The sequence below is a fragment of the Mercenaria mercenaria genome, chromosome 6 (assembly GCF_021730395.1).
Source record: "Mercenaria mercenaria strain notata chromosome 6, MADL_Memer_1, whole genome shotgun sequence".
NCBI lineage: Eukaryota > Metazoa > Mollusca > Bivalvia > Venerida > Veneridae > Mercenaria > Mercenaria mercenaria.
In genome coordinates, this window is record NC_069366.1 from 79949188 (window position 1) to 79968891 (window position 19704).

The 19704-nt window shown below is 37.3% G+C and overlaps 1 protein-coding gene across 1 annotated transcript; it reads left to right on the forward strand.

The window, feature by feature from the left end:
- Positions 1 to 429: 429 nt before the first annotated feature.
- On the forward strand, positions 430 to 18367 carry LOC123548424 (steroid 17-alpha-hydroxylase/17,20 lyase-like). Its single transcript, XM_045335681.2, has 8 exons — positions 430 to 621; positions 2137 to 2516; positions 3373 to 3552; positions 7597 to 7803; positions 9055 to 9178; positions 11038 to 11303; positions 16531 to 16658; positions 17795 to 18367. The coding sequence occupies exons 2-8, from the start codon at positions 2145 to 2147 to the stop codon at positions 18030 to 18032; spliced, it is 1515 nt and encodes a 504-aa protein (XP_045191616.1). The 5' UTR covers positions 430 to 621; positions 2137 to 2144; the 3' UTR covers positions 18033 to 18367.
- Positions 18368 to 19704: the final 1337 nt, after the last annotated feature.

Genomic DNA, 19704 nt, shown 5'->3' on the forward strand with positions numbered 1-19704 from the left:
AATACCCAACATAATTATGAACCTATGAATAAATTCTGTCAACATCTCTCTCTCTCTCTCTCTCTCTCTCTCTCTCTCTCTGATATCCCGCCAACAATCTGCACGTTTTTTAGCGACGTTAAAAGCGGATTTTTAAACAGATATTAAGAACATGAAATGACAAAAAGACAAAAGAAGTAGCCATATATTGTTCTGTTTTTTAGTAAAATTCCTTAGATAAAACCTTGTGGAAAAATAGCCACAATGTATACTTTTGTCCAAACTAATAAAACAGTTATTAGGGGTTGCGTATGCAATGGCATTCCCATTTTTTGTCCGTGCCTGTAAGCAGACAAATCTTACATACAATCAATAAAGTAGTTCATGTGCACTTAACTCCCTTGTATCAATAGGAAAATGGCCTTGACCTTTTATATAGAGCTGATTCACATGTAACCTTGACAATGTATGTTTAACATGTGCAAATCGGATGTCCCTCTTTCCTTTGAACTTCAAATGATGTCTTTCGTGAACAGAAGGAGTAATTTATGAAAACGCATAAACAATGCTATTACAAGGACGCTTAGCTGATATGCACTGCCAGTTTCAACGACTGCTGGATAATTAATAGATTTAGAAAAGGTAAATTTACGTTTTCTATCTATGATACTATCATTTTAATTAATTATGTAATACAACATAGATCTACATGTATGACACACGATGTTATAGAATACTTATAGGCCTACTTACTAAGTTAAATTTCATTTAAAATTCTTGAATTATTTCCTTAATTGGGCACATGCTATTAAATTTTAAGATTTTTCGTAATTTGCATGATGTAGTAAAATGCACGGTAGATCTACGCTTTTACTATACCTGAGCATAACACAGCGAGGGGCACAAACTTTGATATGGCTTCCGGTCCACAAATTAGCAGAGTATTGTCTACTGAAAAAAGAAAATATGAATTACAATACATGACAAAATATGTTATAGGCTAACTTATAGATTTGTTTTACTTCATAGATCTCTAGTTTTCAATGATTCTTCAATAGAAGTCCAGTCAACGTTTTATAAGATTTATCATTTCGCAGTCAAAAACATGACTGTAGTGATTCGTACATATTATTATAGTCATCTTATTAAATAATTCTTGATCAGCAGATACAACTTTTTCAAATGATACAAAAAAAAAAAATCCCCCAAAAAACACGAGGTCACCAGGTATCGAAATGTTATCTATTTGTGGAGTTTACTGAGGACTTTTATTACATGCGGCAGCGAAATATTTTATTTTAAAGTAGGGCCTATAATTAATAATTAGCCTAAAACTCATCAAGTAGCTGCAAAGTTTCCTGAAATAGGAACACATGTCTTGGTCCATAACTTTGCCGGTGTAACAAATACTGACCCCGTTGAAAATTGACCCCATGGATCCTTTTTCAACGTTGAGAATTGACCCTGTCAACATTTCAACATTAAATTTTGATCAAAAGGTCCTTTTTCAACGTCGAAAATTGACCCCGTCAACATTTCAACATTAAATTTTGATCAAAAGGTCCTTTTTCAACGTTGAGAATTGACCCACCAACATTTCAACATTAAATTTTTATCAATGGGGTAAATTTTCAACGGGGTCAATATCTAATGTTACACGGTGTCAATATTTAATGTTACACGGTGTAACATTAAACATTGACCCCCGGCAGTCCCTTTGTACCTGTAGACTATTATTGGCAATAAGCTTTTCTGCGAACCAGAGTAAAAAAAAAGCAAATCCTGCCGTTGATTCAGTGTGATATTAACACAGAAAATTATTTAAAAAATTGGCAAACCATTAATATTCTAGACCCAAAGTGTTCAAAAACTTTCAGAGTAGGCCCTATGTCTGCTTGAGGCGAAATCTAAATAAGCAGATGTAGTTAATTTGTATTCATTTAGTTAATTTCACGAATTTCGGGATAATTAGTTTTCACAATTATATAATTTACATATCTAATCTTTGTACAAAGTTCACGAAGTTAAAGGGAGAAAGAAAATATATTTCATAATGTGAATCAACGCGTGAAGTTTCGACAAAAGTAAGAGATAAATGATATATTCATTTTAGCTGCATGGGTCACTCGTTTGAAACATTTTTCATTTGTTTTCCAGGATTCGTCATGCTGACCTTTGCACTTTGTGTGTCCCTCTTTCTCCTTCTACTTGCATACCTGTATAAATCAGTTATCAAACACAGATGGAAATTTGCCGAAGTTCCCGCCGTCGGCAACAGATGGCCACTCATCGGGAACCTGTTTGACATGTCAAAGACTCATCTCGTTTTAACAGACTGGGCGAAGAAGTACGGCCCAATATTTAGATTCAGTTTATTTGGCGAGGAGATAGTGGTATTAAATGACTATGACAGTGTTTATGAAGCTCTGGTGACTCGTGGGAGCGACTTCGCCGGTCGGCCGCACATGAGCCGTACAGATTACCAGGACCGAAACAAGAACTCGATAGTATGGCAGACTTATACCCCTAAATTGCAGGTAAAAAGAATAGTAACATGCCGTAGTCATGCAGTCATATTTACGCCCGTACTGCGAGTGAAAATTTAAATTGAAATGTCTCCAAATTGCTGGTAAAACACCTGAAAGTCCGGAATGTGCGTAAAACAAATAGACAGAAGGAACATGTATACTTTTAAGCTCAACTTGTAGGCCAGAAACATATAGTAATGCAGACTGCAAGTTAAAACAAACGGGTTAAAGCGAATGATATTGCAGACATAATTTCAGCTAAAAAAGAGAAGTAATATATTTTCCATTTCAATTTAATTGATAGAATGCGTGCTGCAGATAAATTGCGAATGTTATCTCAAAATGTGCTGCGTAGTGAGTGCATGTATTTACAATGCAAATACAAGGAAAGGATTGCCAACCATAAATAGCAAAAATGTTTAACATTAAACGTTATACGTAAACATGTAGCGCTTGTATGAGCCAGACTTCAGTTTAAATACAGAAAATGTTTATATTTATGTTCAAACTTTGGGGGCAAATTGGACCTATCAATGAGCAAAGTCTGCGAAAACGTATGGCTGAATTGTACTCCAAAACTTCGGTACCGTGAAACATAGATAAATGAAATAAGGCAATGTGTCCTTGTAATATTGTCTCGAAACATAGTGGCATCGCAGAGTAGCGAATCCGCTTTCTTTCGATCGTAAACATGCAGTTTGGTGTCCATATCGAGCTAGTTGTGGCATGCCCGTATTTTGCCTTACAGTTAGATTAAAAAATACGCTATACAAGTGTGAGATATTTCACTTTGGAGTGCATAAATAAAATGTTGCACCTTTTTTCAGCCAAGTCCGCTCTCACAATGTTATTTCATTCATTGCAGTTTTTACGGAAGCAAATTCATTCCTCTCTTCGGATGTATGGTGGTGGCCTTGACAGGCTTCAGGATCGATGTGGCACGGAAATTACTGAGCTGCTGTCACGTATTGATGCTTATAAAGGCCAAGCCTTTGATCCTTGGAGCCTTCTCTATGATTCTGCATGCAACATTATGCTAGACCTGGTATGGTTTCTTTTCTTTGTTTATCCAATGCTGATGTTGTAGATGTATCAAGTGTTTTTGGAATTCGGAGACGACAACCCCTGCGAATAAATATCCTATGCATTTTAACCAAGGCGGACATTCACCCCTCCTCATCCCGCCCATACTTTTTTTCAAACATACCGTTATTTTCTAATAAGTATAAAAACGAATGATTTTTAGCTCGACTATTCATAGAAGAGTAGAGCTATTGGACTCGCCCATGCGTCGGCGTCCGCGTTCGCGTCCGCGTCCCGATTTGGTTAAGGTTTTGTATGTAAGCTGGAATCTCAGTAACCACTTGTGGGAATGGATTGAAACTTCACACACTTATTCACTGTGATAAACTGCTTACACTGCATAGGTTCCATAACTCTATTTTGCTTTTTTACAAAATTATGCCCCTTTTTTGACTTAGAAATGTTTGGTTAAGGTTTTGTATGTAAGCTGGTATCTCAGTAACCACTTGTGAGAATGGATTGAAACTTCACACACTTATTAACTGTGATAAACTGACTTACACTGCATAGGTTCCATAACTCTATTTTGCTTTTTTACAAAATTATGCCCCTTTTTCGACTTAAAATTTTTGGTTAAGGTTTTGTATGTAAGCTGGTATCTCAGTACTCACTAATGGGAATGGATTGAAACTTCACACACTTGTTCACTGTCATGATCTGACATGCACAAAGTAGGTCCCATAACTCTGTTTTGCTTTTTTTACAAAATTATGCCCCTTTTTCAACATAGAAATTTTTGGTTAAGTTTTTGTATGTAAGCTGGTATCTCAGTATCCACTAATGGGAAAGGATTGAAACTTCACACACTTGTTCACTGTCATGGTATGACATGCAGTGCAAAGGGTCAATAACTCAACTTCACATTTTACAAACTTATGCCCCTTTTTCAACTTAGGAGTTTTTGGTTAAATTCTTATATGTAAGCTGGTTAAATTCTTATATGTAAGTTGGTATCTCAGTACCCACTTATGGGAATGGATTGAAACTTCACACACTTGTCCACTGTCATGAGCTGATAATCACTATGTGTAGTAGGGTAGAGTATAAGGGTGCACTTATACTTCCTTGCTATTGAGCTAGCTTTTATAGCGACGTGGTAGAGTGTCCGCCTTAGGTGTGAGAGGTCCCGGGTTCGATTCCCGGTCAGGCCTGAAGTATTTTCAGCCTGTTACATTTGGCGCCCAACGTAAATAACTCACGAGTAGATATGAATGGACACCTTGGAACGTCCCACAGAGGTTCAAACTCCTGGAATTCGAGGACGAATTCAAAAATGGAGGGGGTGTATGTAGTAGGGTAGAGTATAAGGGTGCACTTATACTTCCTTGCTTTTGAGGTAGCTTTTATAGCGACGTGGTAGAGTGTCCGCCTTAGGTGTGAGAGGTCCCGGGTTCGATTCCCGGTCAGAGCTGAAGTATTTTCAGCCTGTTACATATGCAGGTTCCATAACCCTATTTTGCTTTTTTTACTAAATTATGCCCCTTTTTCGACTTTCTTATTCATTCAATCGGCAAGGCTGTTGAATAGTCGAGCGTTGCTGTCCTCCGACAGCTCTTGTTCGACTTAGCAGTTTTTGGTTAAATTTTTGTATGTAATCTGATATCTCAGTATCCACTAATTGGAATAGATTGAAACTTCACACACTTGTTCACTGTCATGATCTAACATGCACTGTGAAGGTCCCAGAACTCAACTTTGCATTTTTACAAAATTATGCCCCTTTTTCGACTTAGCAGTTTTTGGTAAAGTTTTTGTATGTAAGCTGGTATCTCAGTTTCCACAAATTGGAAAGGATTGAAATTTCACACACTTGTTCACTGTCATGATATGACATGCAGTACAGAGGTTCAATACTTTGCATTTTACAAAATTCTGCCCCTTTTTCAACTTTTTTATTCATTCAATTGACAAGGCTGTTGCATAGTTGAGCGTTGCTGTCCTCCGTCAGCTCTTGTTATACTTCAGTTAATGGCGATAATTTTAAAAATTTATACAAACGCACTGGGGAGGACGACGTTGCTTGCATGGGGAAAATTGAGCAAGGAGATTTTATCCCACTTATAATATTTTTAATTGTTGCTTCTTTTCTGATTTTGGTAATAAACACCTCTAATGATGGGGTTTTGTTGCCACCACACCCCATCGCGCAGCGAGGATCCGTAATAGTCTCTCTGTAGTAGATCATTGCGCAGGAGCCTGCTTCCATAGGTGTTAGTCGGGGGTCAGCCAGAGGTGTGAGCCTAGAAGCTGTCTACGTGAACGGAAAATGATAACAATTTAAATAGGCTACTAGTAATAGTTTGAGAATGCTAACGATTTGAAAATGCTAATACTTAAAGTGTAAATACGTCCACTGATGCATATGGACCAAAAGTATTAAAATGCCAAATGTTGAATGTGCCGAAAGTTTCCGACAACACAAACTTTACCGAGATTCTTAAAGCTCTTTATTTATGTAGAAGTCTATAAGCATAAATAGCAAAAGAAAAAAAAACCGCAACCAATGTTTTACACTGCAAGCAGGCCACTTAAAGTGGAAAGATAAATACAGATAGAATGCTTCAAGTACCCATAAACAAGATGCATTTTTTTTTTATAAAAACAATATAAAACAAGGGAAGGGTAAGACCTAAGACACAACATATAGATCGATACTGACAAAAGTAGGCTAAAGGCAGGGACACCACGTTTGATGTTTATTTTTGATCATACGTTTGATTTTAAGCCACTTTGACAAAGGTTATGTTACCTGGGGACTTTACTGCTTTCAGTGGTGGGAAGAAGACAAAAGACGCCACTACTGACATTATTTTAGGCACCTGGTAAAGTTACCACTCATCCTCAAGTAGCTGGAGTGCTTCCTTGCAGAGAACTATACATCCCATACGGGGTTTCGGCCCAACAGCTCCGAGGGGCATCTCAGCTATCTTAGTCTATGCAATAAAAAAAGGAAATGCATTTGTGCATTGATAATAACCAAGTCAATAATACAATTTTGTTGACGAGAAAGTGTAGAAATATGTATTTTATTGTCTGACATATGTACAAAGAAGACATTATACAATGCAGAAACGAACAAAGGTGCCGCAATGGTGAATTGTATTCAGGATAATTTACATTTTGACACAAAATATGTATGTCCGAGAAATGGTACACGAAAGTTAATTGTGAATATTCAAGTTAATATTAATTGTATTACAATGTAATTGAAAACAACTTTAGTAGTAATAACATTTGCATTGTTGTTTTATTGTTGTTGTTGAGGAAAACCTGTCATTTTCAATTAAGCATTTTAATTAATTTTATCCATAGACCAGTAAACATTGAAAATTTTACCATGTCGCATTGGTATATGTGCCTTTTCGAATATAGAAGTATTGGTTTGGAGGACAACAGACCGGAAGTGGTTCTATTCACTGCCCGGGGTTTTATGGTTTTTTTGATGGGTGGAGTCTTGGGTGGTAGTAAGAAGAGCCATTCACCTGCCATACGGTCAAGGTCAATGGCACCGTTGCTGTATAGCAAATAGCGTTGAATTGTATTTGAAATCAGAACAGAACAGAACAGAACAGAAATGTTATTTGGCATTAAATAGCATATGCACATTTATAGCCAAATCATTGTTACTAAAATAGAAAAATAATCTCTCATAACTGATTAGGAACTTTGTATGTAGGTATATTAAATATATGACAGAAAGGTTAGTAGAGTTGTTTCTGTGGTCCATAAGATTGATGTTACGGTTAGGTTAAGGCCACTGTTATATACAGTATTGTTCACCATTGTATTATCCTGTATAATATTTATGTTTTAACTTATTTCCACCATCCTTAGGCTTAGATACAATAGCTAAATTTGAAAAATCTGGTTTTCATAAAATTTCTACTTCTTTTCTTTCAAGCAGGCACGGGAACAAACATAATGCACGGTTTTTCGATGGTGATAGCATTATAGATGCTCGAGTTATCGGATGTTTCGCTGTATGAAATTTATTTTCTTTTTTCAGGCTATTGGCACCAGGTTACCTTACAATGGCAAAGATCTGACACGGTTAAAAGAGATTAATGGATTGTTCAATCACTCGTTTGGTCCAGGTTCGAGTCGGATACTTGACCGACTTCCAGTTTTCAACTTCCTTCAGGATGAATACAAAGCCCTTAAAAAGGCTGTAGGACTTCGAAATATATTTTGGCTGGACCATAGCTATACCACGGTAACTATACGACATCAGCCTAGTAACCTGGTGGCGTGTGCCCGATCCGACTAGGGTTACTACTTCGAATCTCCCCAGAAAGCACAAGGATACACGTTTAGAGATCATAGGCATATCAGCAGAGGGTCCAACTTTGAGCTTGGATGGGATGGAAGTAGCATACGGTTTGCACCCCCCCCCCCCCACCCCCGCCCTTCTCTTTCCTCCCTCTTCTCCCCCAACTTCTGGTAAAGAAAAACTTTTTTGATGGCAATAACAGTAAATGAAAGAGAAAGCCTATTTGAAAGGGCAATTTAATGTACTACTAAGGAATTTATACGATGTATATTGTTAAGAACGTTTCTGGAAAAACGGACGTATTATGTGATGGCGCATGCGTCTGTTTGTCCGTCTGTTCGTCATATTTCTTGTCCGGAGCATAACTCGATAATCATTCAAGGAATTGACTTAAAACTTGGCGTGTACATAGACGGTGATGAGACGATGTGCGCAGAACATGAATCAGGAAGGTAGGTCAAAGGTCAAGGTTACAAATGGAGCTCAAAAGTCAATTTTGACCCTCATATTTCATGTCCGGAGCATAATTAAATAACTAATAAAGACTGTCCGGAGCATAAATAAATAACTAACAAAGATATTGACTTTAAACTTGACATATAAGTAGGTGACATTGAAGACGATGAGCAGAGCGCATGAACCAGGTCAGTAGGTCAAAGGTCAAAGCCACAAATAGAGATCAAAGGTCAAAGCAAGGTCAGACTTGTGCCCCCCCCCCCCCCCCCGCTGAACATGGTACATCTAGATAGAACGCAACAAAGAGAATATTCACTTTATACTTTATTTTCGTAAAAAAGAAGAATATACGGAAATTATGCACACGCTTTTAAGTCCGTCATTGGCATGTTTGTCCGTACGTATGCCTGTCCGTCTGCCTGTCATAGAAAGAATGTGCGTCTAATTTAGCTTTTGTTGACTTTGTTCGCCAGTCAGTCCATCTGTCTATCTGTCTGCCAGTCACAACAGTTTGATTCTGCTATAAAGTTATGACAAGGGACTGTTCACGGAACTTGGTTTACAGAAAGCGGGCGTTTGGACATGATCAAAATTGTGGGTGGAATGAGAACAAAACTCCTTTTGTATTAGGGAACTTGTATTATTTCTCAAAAGTATTAATGTTCTGTTTGATAAATGTTCGTAAACATTTCAGTTTATATATATATCACCGTAAATGAGGAATGCTCATTATTTCAGAACGACCCTGGGAGGAGCAGTGTTATATCAGACTTGCAGAAGCTAGCACGAGATCCTCGGTATAGTGAGTTCGACATGTCAGAGTCAACTCTCAAAGAAACCTTTACCAATCTCATTCTTGCCGGTTAGACAAGTTTTCATTTTAAACTTTTGCTAAAAGTAATAAAGCTTCCAGACTCACATCACAGTATGCCTACAACAAAACTTACAAATCCGTATTAATTCATTTGATATTTTTATGGCCCCGAAGGTGGGCATATTAAAACCGCACTGTCCGTCCGTCCGTGCGCGCGTCCGTGTAAATTCTTGTCTGGTCTGTAACTCTGCCATCCATAAAGGGATTTTGAAATAACTTGGCATAATTGTTCACCATAATGAGACGACCTGTGTCATACACAAGACCAGACCCCTACTGTAGTTTCAAGGTCAAGGTCACAGAGGTCAAAGGTTAACAGGGTCTGTTTCGTGTCCGGTCCATAACACTGCCATCCATGAAGGGATTTTGAAATAACATGGCGATAAGTGTTTACCATAATGAGACGACGTGTCATGCGCAAGTTCCAGACCCCTAGCTTCAAGGTTAAGGACACACTTAGAAGTCAAAGGTTAACAGAGTTTCGTGTCCGGTCCATAGTTCTGCCAATGATGAAGGGATTTTGAAATAACTTGGCGTAAATGATCCCCATAATAAGTCGACATATCATGTGCAAGATCCAGACCCCTAGCTCTAAGGTCAAAGTCACACTTGAGGTTAAAGGTTAACATGGTCTGTTTCTTGTCTGGCATAGATATTCACTATATTGAGATGACGTGTCATGCGCAAGACCTAGACCCCTAGCTCCAAGGTCAAGGTCACAGAAGTCAAAGTTGTTTATTGTCTGTTCCATAACTCTGCCATTTACCAAGCTATTTGAAAATAATTTGACACAAATGTTTACCATATTAAGAAGGTGTGTCACGCTTATGACCCGGGTCTCTCAGATCAAGGTCAAGGTCATGAAATGACGTGTGATTTTTTTTTGCGCAGATGACTGTAGCATTCTTGGGCACGCTTCGGAGGCATTTGTCACCAATTGTAACAGCTCTTGTTTGAATATGAAATAAAATACAACTCATTCAAAGTCCTATTTTTATTTATAATATTTTCAAAATTAAAGAATTTAACTTTGACGGAAATCTATGTACATATTGGATACCGCCTAATTCCTTTTATTTTAACGTCATTTTTACTGTGTGAAGGATAGACTTTTCTACATATCGACTGTTACAGATATTGCATAGAATTCACCGAAGCCCATTGCTTAAATCCCCTATAAAGGTCCGGCATAAGATTTATATTCCCAATACTCGACATATGTTGTCATATACATATGTCGACAGTTTTAATAATCATTGCGCGTAAGTGTAATGAATTAAATAATCTGAAATGTGGATACAAAACGTAATTAAATGGGGATCGACCATGTTTTTTGGTCTAAACTGACATCTGTAATTAATAAAATAAGGACCTGATTTTTTAAAAGTTACCTTTACACACTTTAATTGTGGCTTCAAACATTTCATTTACAATTGCTTACAAGTGAAAATACTTACGTTCTACCTATAGGTGCTGGCTCGTGCTTGATAAAATGCCAAGAGTGGCACCTGAGCGTCCCTGTAAAAGTTGCAGTATGCCTAGCCGACCTATGTTTTAGATAACTACAAACATGGGTCTTCTTCCACCATCAAAGCTTGGAAGTCGCCATATGGGCTATAACTGTGTCGGTGGGACGTTAAGTCCAACAAAATAAATAAATAACATACAGCTTAGTCTGCTTTTTACGAAGTCGTACATTTTCGCCCGAAGAATGCAAAATTGCATAACGATAGTACGTTGTCATAAGGATATTGCCGAGCGACGTTACTGTCCAGTACCATAAGACATTTATCACTTTTATATAAATTTAAGATATTGCTTATTCTATGATTACAAATATATTTTAGGTACAGATACAACGACCACAGCTCTAACCTGTTTACTTCTGGTGCTACTTCACAGACCGGAAATCCAAAATCGTCTCCACATGGAAATAGACCACGTGGTAGGATCGTCACGTGACCCTTCCCTCTCAGACCGCCCGTCAATGCCATATATGGAAGCGTGTTTATTAGAGACTTTACGATACATTTCTCACGTACCCCTTGCCGTTCCTCACGCAACAATTTGTGATACCTCTGTTGGCGGAAAACATATACCGAAAAATACAACAGTGAGTATAGTTCAGACAAGGCGATGGTTATTTTCAATGAATACTGCAAACGTCTTGTAAGCATGTTTCAAGTTGACTTCAAATCACTTGCCCCTCCTCGGTGTGGGTTCAAGCCTCACTCGGGGCGTTGAATTCTTCATGTGAGCAAGCCATCCAGCTGGCTTACGGAAGGTCGATGGTTCTACCCAGGTGCCCGCTCGTGATGAAATAATGCACGGATGGGCATCTGGGGTCTGTCTCCACCACCAAAGCTGGAAAGTCGCCATATAACCTATAACTGTGTCGGTGTGACGTTAAACCCAACAAAAACAAAAAACAAAACATTTTAAGTCAGCGAAGGGCAATAAAAATGTCATGTACAAAAATAACCTGCTTGAGTTACTTCCACTGATATTAAATGAAGAACAAGGTAACATCCGCTTAATGAAGTGTTCAGTGAGCACTGAATTAATGCACTCAGTCTTTAGTTCATGAAGTAGAGTTCCATGAACAAAGTAACAAGGACACTTACGAGAAATTTCAGTGAGTAGCGTTCACTAAACAGAACTCAGTGAGTACTACTTAGTGAACTAAATTTAGTGATTACTGATTACTTCTTAGTAGTGAATTAGTGATTCCTGCTCAGTGGTACTAAGTGAGTCATGAAATAAAATCGGTGATACTAAATAATACTAAGTGAGTCGTAAACTAAACTTGGTGATTACTGCTCAGTGACACCTAGTCTTGAATTAAACTTGGTGATTACTGCTAAATGATACAAAGTGAGTCAAGAACTAAACTCCGTGCTTTGTGCCCATTGACACTAAATAAGTCTTGAACTAAACTCTGTGCTTTGTGCCAATTGACACTAAGTATGTCTTGAACTAAACTCTGTACTTTGTGTTCATTGACGCTAAGTATGTCTTGAACTAAACTCTGTGCTTTGTGCTCATTGACACTAAGTATGTCTTGAACTAAACTCTGTGCTTTGTGCTCACTGACACTAAGTATGTCTTGAACTAAAGTCTGTGCCTTGTGTCATTGACACTAAGTATGTCGTGAACTAAACTGTAAGTATGTCGTGAACTAAACTCTGTGCTTTCTGCCCATTGACATTAAGTATGTCGTGAACTAAACTCTGTGCTTTGTGCCCATTCAATGACACTAAGTATGTCTTGAACAAAACTCTTAGCTTTGTGCCCGTTGACACTAAGTATGTCGTGAACTAAACTCTGTGCATTCTGCCCATTGACATTAAGTATGTCGTGAACTAAATTCTGTGCTTTGTGCCCATTCATTGACACTAAGTATGTCGTGAACCTCTGTGATTACTGCACAATGTCTCTGAGTATGACAAGAGCAGAACTCATTGAGTAGAGTTCACAATATGTACAGTATTCACAGCAGATAAATTAGTATGTAGTACACATCTGAACAAAGGACAGTGATTACTGATTATAACTCACTGAACATTTCTTGTGACTGTTCACACGACAAAGTAAGACACAGTAACCAATACTTCCTGAAAGAAAAATGCAAAAGGGACTTTTATTGTAAAAAATAATAGTGATAAATTTTATAAATGTTTTTCGTACTTTTGTTTATAGGGTTTATAGCTTTGACTTTTTTGCGTTTCTTTTTTTTTTTTTCAAATCAACATATACTTGATTGGTTTAAATTCATTAGACTTGAAATTAGTTCAAATCTAACAACAGTTGCATTCGTTGGAGTCATTCTTTTTTTATTATCATTAACCTGTTGAAACTTTGAACAAAAAATGTGTAAAAACAACGCCGATTTAGGTGGATTATGCATTTTGTTATGACGTCAAATTGCTGTAGCTAGATAATCTACATCATGAATTATACCAAGGAATAATTTGATATTTGTCCCTGTATGTTTCAAACATTTTCGAGCTAGATTACAACTGGACCTGTATCATGTTTAACGTGAAAGCACTCTTAGTGTTATATTTTGTCCATTAACGAATACTGGATATACGTTAATGTATCAAAACAAATATTGTAACACAGACATTGTATTTTCACATGTAAACCGGACATTGACAACTTCTTCATGTTAAATGTATGATAAACAGATGGCATGAAGCCAGTTCATGGCCTTGTACCTTGCTAGGAGAACGAACCAACACATTTACAAGTTCAATTAAGCCCTTAAACTAGCACATAGAATATTCGCACACTTAAACATAAGAAGGCCTTATATTTCAAAACCAACAATATAAAATAAATAAATATATATATATTCTTCCAAGTCCCTGTTTGTTTATATTTGAGGTTAAATTACCACCTAGGGCTCTAACTCGAGACCTATCGATTCATGTAATAGTCGGGTGCTTTGTGCGTAGTGAGCTTACTGGATGGCCTCGAGCTACACGACTCCTGTTTCACAGTGCACCTGCTGACATTAAAATAACGGAGTTTAAAATACGTGTACATTTTATATAAATCGAGATAGCAAACTTCTTTTAAGAGTAACAATTTTGAAATCTTTATTTATAGTAGTTAATTTGAATTTGTTTGAACCTAACGACACGTGAAACATTTGATAAAGTTTATTTAAATGGTTTCCTCTAAAAAAGCTTCCTTGATTCTCTTATCTTGGGTGGCACGTCAAAACACCATTGTTGAATACGATAGCTTTTGTAACATTGTGCTATATCGCTACTTTTCAATAGCGACACTCGGTTAATGGTGGGCCAGCTCATCTTTGTTCTACAGCTTGATTGTTGTGTTTGTCATTTTCTATGACACATAGTTTGAGGAAATACGCCCTGAAACTTAAGGGTGTAGCGAAATAATCTATGTTTTAGTAACACATTTCCGCACAGCAGATACATTTGCAAACAGTCGCACTTAAAAATCTAATTTAATAAATACATGATAAAACTGTAATTTTTATTACATTTTTGTGATAATAACCATAAAGGATTGGTTCTCCAAACCCAGTGTTACCGGAAATCCTGTGCTGTTTTGTAATCAGTAGATATGAACGAAATGCAGGGTTCCCAGGTTTTTTCTTTCTTAAAAATCGTCCCGTTTCAGAGTCTAAAAGCATTGAACTAACATATAATTCGTTTTTTAATGTCCTACTTCTTGCTAATCGCAATACTAATTGAATTAAGATTGTTTTCTTCACAGCGTATTGTTTTTTAGCTCACCTGAGCACAAAGTGCTCATGGTGAGCTATTGTGATCACGCTGTGTCCGTCGTCCGTCGTGCGTGCGTCCGTGCGTCAAGTCGTCCGTCCGTCGTCAACATTTGTGTTTAAACGACATCTCCTCCATAACAATTGAATGGGTTGTGATGAAACTTGGCATGGATGTTCCTTGGATGGTCCTCTACCAAAGTTGTTCAAACGGTTCCGCTTGGTTGCACATAGGGGCTGCCAGAGCTAAAAATAGAAAAAACTTCAAACGACATCTCCTCCTAAACCGATGGTCCGATTTTGAAATAATTTCACACAAATGGTCCTTATGTCACCCTCTACCAAGATTATTCAAATTATTTTGATTCGTCAAAAAACATGACCGCCAGAGGGCGTGGTCACTTTTCCTTATATGTATATAGTGGAAACTATAAAAATCTTCTTGTGTGAAATTGCTAGCCCGATTTTAAAATAATTTTACACAAATGGTCCTTGTGTGACCCTCTACCAAGATTGTTCAAATTATTTTGATTCGTCAAAAAACATGGCCGCCAGAGGGCGTGGTCACTTTTCTCTATATGTATATAGTGGAAACTTTAAAAATCTTCTTGTGTGAAACTGCTAGCCCGATTTTAGAATAATTTTACACAAATGGTTCTTGTGTGACCCTCTACCAAGATTGTTCAAATTATTCCGATTCGTCAAAAAACATGGCTGCCACGGGGCGTGGTCACTTTCCTTCTCTGAATCAATAATAGCTATTTAGAGCCTTGACATTTGGCGTGTGATATCAGATCTGTAATGTCTACCATAATTGTTCAAATTATTGCCCTAGGTTTAAAAGTGTGTGTGACATGTGTATAATATAGGCTAACATAGAAGAAACCTAACTCTGTACTTATACAAACATACTTGAAGCCTTGTTTACAAGCGCATTAGGGTCGATGACCCTCTTGTTTCTTTCTTTCTGTGAATAAGAATCTGTGGTAATGCATTTTACATAAGGACAATGCTCAAACATCAAAACAAGTCCACATTAAATTTACGTTTTAAATAATATTGTTCAGCTGTTGTGTTGTAGTTGTTGTTCTTCTGCTGTGCACATTTCATACCTCACTGTGTGTAATGATGTTGGAATGTTGCTGTTGTTGTAAACTATATCAGGATTGAACGTCGTAGGAATAAGATCTGTGGGGACAGAGGAAGGGGAAGAGCTGGATCCAACTTTTAGAATGAGGTTCAGCATATGCCTGTCCCCTACCCAACTTTTGACAAAAAAAGTGATTTTTGCGCAGAAATAACAGTAAATAAATAGAAAAGGGTGTGTATGATATGTATTTTGATGTACTGGTAAGGATTTCATACTATGTCTGTTGTCAAGAACGTTTGATTTTCAGTCCATTTTGGTTCAGAAATTTTCTGTGAAAACATGAATAAGTTTGGCTGGTCGGCTGCCCCCAACCCCCACTTTGAAATCGCTCCTATGTCATTTAACGTGTTTAAATCTTAAAACTGAATCATTTATTTCAACATATGTATAATTCCCGGGTGTGACCTTTATGTTCAGTCTGTGACGGTATAACAGAACACTATCATTCATGAAGTCATTTTTTCTTCACTTGTGATTCATGCGCGGAAGTTATCAGTTACTTCAGGAGACCGTGTTAGTAATTGTATGGAATCCAGAGGTCCTTGGCAGACTAAATGACGACCGACTCGTTACATTTAGAATTGAGCATAGCTGATAGGTTTAGTTCTCAGACGCTTCGCTAGCTAACATACATATAGGTTAGACGGTACTAAATGTTCCCGCTATTATTTTCTTTCTGAAATAACAATTTAAAATATCTTCTTGTCAGAATACTAGTCTTTCCCTTTTTGTGGGTTTACTCTTATCATGAAGTACTGTCTATATGGAGTCGAAAATACCTAAAATATGTGTTGGAAACCCTTGTCACTTGAGTGAGTCATAGAATATTGCACAGGTAGACATCAGGAAATCTTTCATTTACCGAGCAATTACAATGTATAGCTGGTTCACCTAAATCAAAGGACTCGAAATATTATTATTATATTCCAGGTGTATATCAATCTCTGGGCATTGCATCATGACGAAAATTTCTGGATTGACCCGTGGAAGTTTGAGCCTCAAAGATTCCTCGATTCCGAAGGCCATCTTGTACCGACACATCATGAAACCCGACGCAGGTAACGTGAAATACTTGATTATTTCAAAGGATAAATACAATTGTTTTCAAATTTTAGTTGTTACTGATTTTTGTATTTTTTTCCTGGTTAGAAAACGTTTAAAATATCACGTAAAAGCGATGCTTGTTATTGTACGACGTAAAAGGCAGCAGTTGTAAACAGATGTTTGGCGCATATTTCGAAACACAAATTGGATTTTTGTTCATTAAGTATAGCATTAACACGGATGTATCTGACACTATGTGGTTTTGCTTCAGAGAGGTGAACTTATTGCCAAACCGATAAATGATCTTTTGCCCTATAGCTCGTATGGTTAAAAACATCTGTTCAGAGCTTTTGGCCCACTTGAAATATATGCAATTTTTCATCAAGATTTAGGGACCATTGAATGTCACGCGGCCAGACAAAAATTGCGGGCATTTCTTGGTTGCTAGGCAATAGAAACTCGGTGATTATATGAGAAATATTCAAAGACTTTAAAGAATGTATAGCTATGGTTTGCTGAATAACCTTTGTATGTGATTGGTATCATGGTTAAGCGACGATCGTGCGTTTGTTGTGCTAATTAATCAACTTGGGGTATTTTAATTAATTCCCAAACTAGTGAATGCGTTTTCATTGTAGACGAATTCCTTAATGTGTATACGAGGCCCATGCCGCTGAAGATGTTGTAAATCAATTGTGCAAGCCTTTCGATCTGGGGGTTACCTGTTCGCATCCCAGGTGATGCGTATATTCAGCCTGGTGTTAACAAAAGATAATACGCAGTATCATTCGTGTATGACTCATGTAGATAAGATGTCATTATACATATGAGAACATGTTTATACTGTTAACGAAAGCAGGAACATTATGTAGGGTTAACTGACCGCCGTGTAAAACTGAAGTTCAGTCGAAAAGCCATGTAAACTCGATCAAACAAAAAACATAACTGCCATGATTCTCGCCGGCGAGCTGCTATTGCTCTTAGATACGGTGTCAATTGTAGTATTGGCCTATGTCTAGCCAGTTTTGATGATTTTAGTATATTAACTTGTTCTTCTTATATTAATCGAATTGAAATAAATGACCAGTGTGCAAAGCCTTAAAATGTTTTATATATTTTTAAATAGTGGTCATTCATTTCTCTTTTGCAGGTTAATGGCGTTCGGTGCGGGTCGTAGAGTTTGTCTAGGGGAGGCGCTGGCAAAAAACCGGCTCTTCTTATTTACTGTGTCTCTGTTACAGAAGTTCAGATTTGAAAATACCGACACTGAAAATGCACGCGACATTGACCCAAGACATTTCAGTCTAGGAATAGTTCTTCACCCTAGTAATTTCACTATAAAAGCAATCAAGCGAACTGAAGAGTGTAACAGTTCTTTATCGAGTTGATAATTATATGATTTATAAATAGCCTAGTTGTCATAAATTGAATTTTTAACTCAAAAACTAGGAAGTGAAAGACGAGAGTTTCAGTGTATATGTCTTGTATATTTTTTATCTTACTTTGGTGTGATATTCATTTTGAACTTCAAAAAGTTGATCAATATATTGAACTTTTGGTAAGTATTAAATGTCTATGTATATGCGCGCCTAAATGAATACTGTAATATTTTATTTGATAGTTAGCCAATGTCTGTATATCTGCGCGCTCTAATAACTACTGCAAATTGTTATCTTATGGTTAATAGTCATTGTTTATGTATTAAATACAATATTAAATCTGACCTGCCTTTATCTTAATTTCGATATCATTGCCGATGTGTGAACTAATAACTTCCGTGTGCATTTCGATGAATTGAAATGACTTGGCAAATGCTTTTCAGATTTTTGTAAAATATGAAATTTAATATCTTATTTATGCTTATTAATTGTTTCACGCAACAAGTTTTCTTATTACATTGTTTAGTTTTTTCTATTGTACGTTTCAAGATCGTGGAAAATGCAAATGCTGAAAACTTGCAATATAATCTAGTATGGACATGAAAGCAGAAGACATACCTCTAACCACACACGCAGGCACGCACACCAACACACACACACGTACGCCTCTCTCAACCCCTGGCTCAAAAACTTGAAAGTGAACGAAGCAACTTCTGTTATTATACCGCCAGGTATAGAGTATATTGGGGCTGTATGATATTTGAGCCAGTCATGTCCCCGTTCGTCGGTCCGTTCGTCCATCGTGACCACTCCATATCTTCTTAGCCGCTGCTGGAAAAACTTATAAAACACGCGTCAACCGTTTACCTCATCAAGACGACATGGCGGAGAGCACATGACCCAGGTCATTAGGTCCAATGTCAATGTCACACTGAGGTCAATGATCAGTATATTTTCTGTTGGAACGATTGCCATATACTGTACTATAGTAACTAGCAACAATAGCTGTCCGTAAGACAGCCAAGCTCGACTATTCGAAATATTGTCCCAGAAGCAGGAAAATATTACCCAAAAAGGTTAAATATCAAAAGAGTTTTAAGTTCAAAAGAGGGCATAATTTGACCAAAATGCATATCAGTTATGGGACTTGCTGCTATCAACTAGTTTTATAACCCCGAAGGCACATGTGAAGTTTCAATTTAATATCTGCATTAGTTTTGGAGATAGTAACTTGCATGTAAAACTTTAACAAAAATTTTCCAAGTCCAAAAGGGGGCATAATTTGCCCAAAATACATGTCAGAGTTATGGGACTTGACCCAGTGAGGTTGGTAATTGATCTAGAAAAAGAAAAAATAAGTTTCAAATCTATATGCCTTTTAGTAATAGCTGTATGTACTTGCACGCAAAACTTTAACCAGAATTTGCTAAGTCCAAAAGGGGGCATAATTTGGCCAAAATGAAGGTCAGAGTTATAGGACTTGCTGCTATCAACTAGTTAGCTCATCTGATTTTTTGAAAAAAAATGATGAGTTATTGTCATCACTTGAGCGGTTGTTCGGCGTCGGCGTCGGCGTCGGCGTCTGCGTCGGCGTTGCCTGGTTAAGTTTTATGTTTAGGTCAGCTTTTCTCCTAAACTATCAAAGCTATTGCTTTGAAACTTGGAATACTTGTTCACCATC